General features: G+C 30.6%; 1 protein-coding gene across 1 annotated transcript; it reads left to right on the top strand.

Moving 5' to 3' along the window:
- Positions 1-4,073: 4,073 nt before the first annotated feature.
- LOC121124505 (uncharacterized) lies at positions 4,074-4,776 on the top strand. Its single transcript, XM_040719672.2, has 3 exons — positions 4,074-4,144; positions 4,204-4,379; positions 4,436-4,776. Exons 1-3 carry the CDS (start codon positions 4,074-4,076, stop codon positions 4,708-4,710), a joined length of 522 nt encoding a protein of 173 aa, XP_040575606.1. The 3' UTR covers positions 4,711-4,776.
- Positions 4,777-5,144: the final 368 nt, after the last annotated feature.

Genomic DNA, 5,144 nt, shown 5'->3' with positions numbered 1-5,144 from the left:
TGAGCAATTACTTTCACGTATTGGCCTGGTGAATTGGCCACCAGGATTGTGTGATATCAAACCTTTGGACTTTTTTCTTTGGGGCTACATAAAAGCAAAAGTCTGTGTGGATAAACCAGCGACGATTGAAGCATTGGAAGCAAATATTGAGCGAGTTATTTGTGATATTCCGGTCACAATGCTCGAACGCGTTATGGAAATTTGTCACAAAAGAATGGAACATTTAAAGACCAGTGCCGGCCAACATATTAAGGGGATTATTTTCTAGAAATAATTGTAAATCATTGTTTTTTCGGTTCATAATAAAGTTTTGAACATAACATAATATAATATTTTATTTCTACAATCCAAAAACTGCTCGTTTTGAATCACCCTTTAGTTTCCATAAAAGACCGATAAGGACCGATCGTAGTACTTACGAATTTTATTTTGGGACCGAACTGATACATCTGTAGTCACAAGATATCCTTCATTTTTTCCTCAGGTGTTATATTCTTCAAACATAGTATTGAGTGAAGAAAATAGAAAGATAACTAGGACCGTAGGACTAAAAGACAGATATATCAATCCTTAGGATCGTTGAATGGTCAACAAGATTGGACTGATAAAAACAACGAATAAAAAAAATAATAAATAAAAAAAAGGGGTGGGGAGACTGATAAGGTGGTCAGTTCTAGGACTGATCCAATGTAAGGTTAGAACATCATGTAATTGGGCTTTCAAAAATTTTCAATCTGATGTATTGTACCGACTGCTGGGCAAAACAGGCAGATTCTGACAAAATCTGCAACCACCCATAGTCTATGACGTCACTCTTACTACAAATTTACAAAGATGTATCGTACCAACTGCTGAGCAAGACAGACAGATTTTGACAAAACATGCAACCAATCATATTCTATGACGTCAATATTCAAAAACGTTGTTGTAGTCAAACATCAGTCGTACACGCGTAATGGAATAACTTTGTATTTCTATTAACTTTGAACAAATGTATAAAATATTGCTTTGTTTAAATTGACTATAAAATAACGGAAGTATTCAAAAAAAATATCACACATCCTTTTCTACCTTTCTAACATTTTTATCCAGAATGAACGTCTACATTGCAAAATAAAAGTAATGCGATTATATCTTTTAAAAAATATTGAGGGTTCCTTTTGTGGTTATTGCCGGATTAAAGTATTATGCAAACTTTAATGATCAAAAATTCAATTATATTTGAGTATAGATTTAATTATTAAAAAAGGAGTTGGTTCAACTTATACACTGTCTTGCATTGCACCAATCACAAGATAAATTGAAGTAGAGGAAAAGTGGAACAATAATCCCTTTTCAAACTTGTTGAAGCAAGTTATTGAATACTTATCCATTCTAGCAACCTTTGTGTAAAACTGGAAGGTTTTTTCAACTGCCTGGAAATTATATCGAATAGAAGAAATATAATTCGATAATTATGTGTTTGTGGTGTAATTGACAACCTGTATTAATTTAGCTAATGTTATGTTATGATTATATAGATACGACTTTCAAAAAAAAATCGCATTATTTAATATTTTTCAAAAATTACTTAAATCATTTTATGAAACTTTTTAGGATTTCGAATTTACTTAATTTTTAACATTGATTTTATCAATTCTGTGAGAAAAAAACATTTTTTATTTGAAAACTTCATCCCCGAAGGAAGTTTTTCCCAAGACAAGTTCCTCCTGAAGAAAAAAACATATTTCTATTTAATATAAAATAACTATTAGAAAAAGTGAAATGAATCCCTTCAATAAATTGCTTGTACACATTGAAAATGTATTTTAAAATATGAAATAAAAGTTTGAATAATTCGAGACAATCCCCACAAGGAGTTATTATTAAAGTATTAACATGTCTATGCTTGATTTAAGGAAATAAAAATATATTTAAGCTAGGTAACAAATTTCTTGCAATCGGTGGTTAAGGGTTAAATATTATTTAACGTTAAGCATAAGTTTCTATTTAAATTAGGAACTTATTAACAAGGATTATGAGTATATTATTGAACGATAAATCTTTGTATACAAAAGTAGACTTTTAGAATCCATCTTAGTTGGATTTATTTCATTATAATACACTCCAAACATACGGGACCCTTTCTGTAAAATGCAAGATTTTTTAAATGGAGCACCTTAGCTCTATTTGATATATTCCAATGTTTAACATCTATAACTCATTGTGCACAATTCTCTAAAGAAATTTTTAACAAAAAATGAACAAAGTAAACTGAAAAGTAAGAACGTTATAATCAAGAACATGGAACAACACAAAGCTGCAGTTCTTGAGTTATCTGTGTGTAGAAAAATTACCATGAGAGATTTCTAAAGTGCTGGGCTGTAAATGTTTGGTATTAGGTCCAAACATCGATAGACAAAACGGCGAATGGAAAAAGTGCTGACCGGAAAAAAATTACATTTCAAAATATGAAAAATAGTTTCTAACGAAATTAAACTCCTCACATTTTCCGCCTGAGATATTTACCCTAACTCCCCTAACCAAACTAACAGACACACAACCTCTCAAATCCCCACCTCGAAATTTTGGGTTATTTTAGTTAATGCCAGCCACCAAAATTTGATGAAACCGACTGTTGTTAATTAAATTACTTTCAATGCCCTTCACAGCACCCCAATTTATTCTAAAAGAACAAATGGTTATAACGTGAATACATATTAAATATTCTTATTTATTCAATTCTTTTCCCATAAATAAAAAATTATAAATTCAGAGCCGTATTCTGAAGTAAATATTGGGATGTTAGAAAAGCCACAAAATGGATGGCTTCATATTAAAAAAACCATTTTTGTAAGCATATATGTTTTCTTTAGTGCGGGAATCAGCTATATACCCCTATATAGCTGTTTTAATAATAAAAAGAATAAAAAGGCAAGAAAAGACTGGGTGATTGAAAAATAAATAAATAATTACATTCTCAGGATTCACTTAACCTCGATCGAAAAATATACAATATAAATAACCTGTGTAGATTATTGGGTTTTGTATTTCTTGTTTTTAGAAGATAATTATGATTCAGAAACTATGAAAGATTTTTTTAATTGATCGTGTATGTTTCTGGTTTATTCAAAAGAAAAATGAGTTACATTAGATATTCTTAGGCCTTTCATAAGTTGGTAGTGAGCTAAAGTCAAAAGATTGTTAAATGACAATGAACTGCGCAATACATGAAAAAGCGCATATACCGAATTATAAACGAATCAGAATTAGAGATAATAAAAAAAAGATTATTTATAGAAATAACCTGTTTTTCTTTTAGTTTCTTTAATAGATCTCAGGGGCGGCTGCATGGAGTGGGCACGAGAGCTGCACTCCCTATTTATTTAATTTAATATAATTTTTTTGTGAAAAGCTATAGATTTTTGCAATTTATCTCCAAAAAATTGAATATTTGACATTGTTTGTGAACAGCTAAGGATAAATTTAATTTTTTTCTCAAAAATTTGCATCTATTTGCCTCCATGTATTTATTTTTCTAAACTCCGGAAATACCCTACAGAAGGGGTAGGCAACATTTGAGACATGGAGTGCCAACTTCCACATTTCTAATCAATGAGTGCCCCACTATCAACATAATGGTAGAAAACACACACAAACTACGGGAATATGCTATAATTTTTGTGTATCAGTAAATATACCTTTTTTTGGGAGCATTAGGACGCGTAAAGTAGGTTGATAGCCCATGCTCTATGGTCTGCTAAAAATAATGTCTTAGGTCGGTTTGCACGATATAAAAAAAAGAGAATTTATTGAATTGATATTCCAAATTTATTTTTCATTTTTTAAATTTAGTAATGATATTAAATATAATATACATTTAACAATTGATTAAAATATCATAAATAATCTATTGTAAATTGTAAAATATTAAATTTCTGTGCCAACCGGTGTGGTCACCCATATAGAACATTCAAACACACACAAACTGTATTATTGTGTACTACCAATGATACTTTCCACTTGTAGTACAAAAAAATCAATATATATATAGGAGTAGATATTGCTAAGTAAAGTCACTTTTGGAGTTAATCATGAAGTATTTTATCATTGTAGCTCTTTTCCTTGTCGGAACATCGACTTCCGAGTCTTCTACTTCTTCTGAGTAAGTTAAATTAGTATTGAAATAAAAACTGTATTATCATTTATCTATGGACAAAACAGGTCATCCTTTTTATTTGAAGGATCTTGGCTTGAAATGAAACAAAACAGAACAAATGTTGTCGAGTACTTAATGGCGTACAATATAAGCAGGAAAAATGCCACCAAATATGACAATGGTCCAGCTAGGATGGAATGTATTCAATTGACTGAAGATGGTTACAAAGTTACAGGAATAAGTAAAGCTCCATAATCCTTTTTTTTTAAATTTAATTTTAATATTGTTTATTTGTAGGACCTGATGGTGTTCCTTATAATATGTCTATAACATGGAGAAAGGAAGCGAGAAGAGTATATACTTATCCAAATGAAAGTTTATTCTTTGATTCAGAGGTTGTCCGAGACAATGACTCACATAATGTGATGCTTTTCAATGTTTACGAGGAAGAGGAAGACATTCCAATTTTCATTGCTGAGCGTCATTTTACAAATGAAGGGTACATGAACTATAGTCAAAGACATGTGGCTACTAACATCACCACTTACACCCTGTACAAGAAACAGGATTAATCCATATTATGTAATTGATTTGTTACTGTACATTTCTGTCCAATAAATCCTTGTTTGCATTATAAATTACGTGTTTATTATTTTCTACTGGAAGTACCTGGCAATACAGATTGTTCGGAATATAGGATTCGACAGTAATTCTTAATGGGAGTGTCACAAGCCTGGATAAAATATTTCACAGAATGATGCTGATTATCGGAGGAAAACTTGGAGCATGCGTCCAATTCACTCATTTTTTTATTGATTTCTCTGGTAACTTGCTTCTTTTTACATATGTGAAAATGTTCTTCTAACCAAAACAATACCTTGTAATAAAAATAATTCATCTAATCAATTGTGGGAACAAAAGAAAGCACTTTTCAACCCTGTATCTAGATAAGGATTTATTTTTTATTAAATTTAAAAAGTATATGGAAATAACAGATCGAGATTAA

The sequence above is a fragment of the Lepeophtheirus salmonis genome, chromosome 9 (genome assembly GCF_016086655.4).
Source record: "Lepeophtheirus salmonis chromosome 9, UVic_Lsal_1.4, whole genome shotgun sequence".
NCBI classification, from domain to species: Eukaryota; Metazoa; Arthropoda; class Copepoda; order Siphonostomatoida; family Caligidae; genus Lepeophtheirus; species Lepeophtheirus salmonis.
The sequence above is the reverse complement of the archived record's forward strand: the minus strand, read 5'-3'. Positions and strand labels throughout refer to the sequence as shown.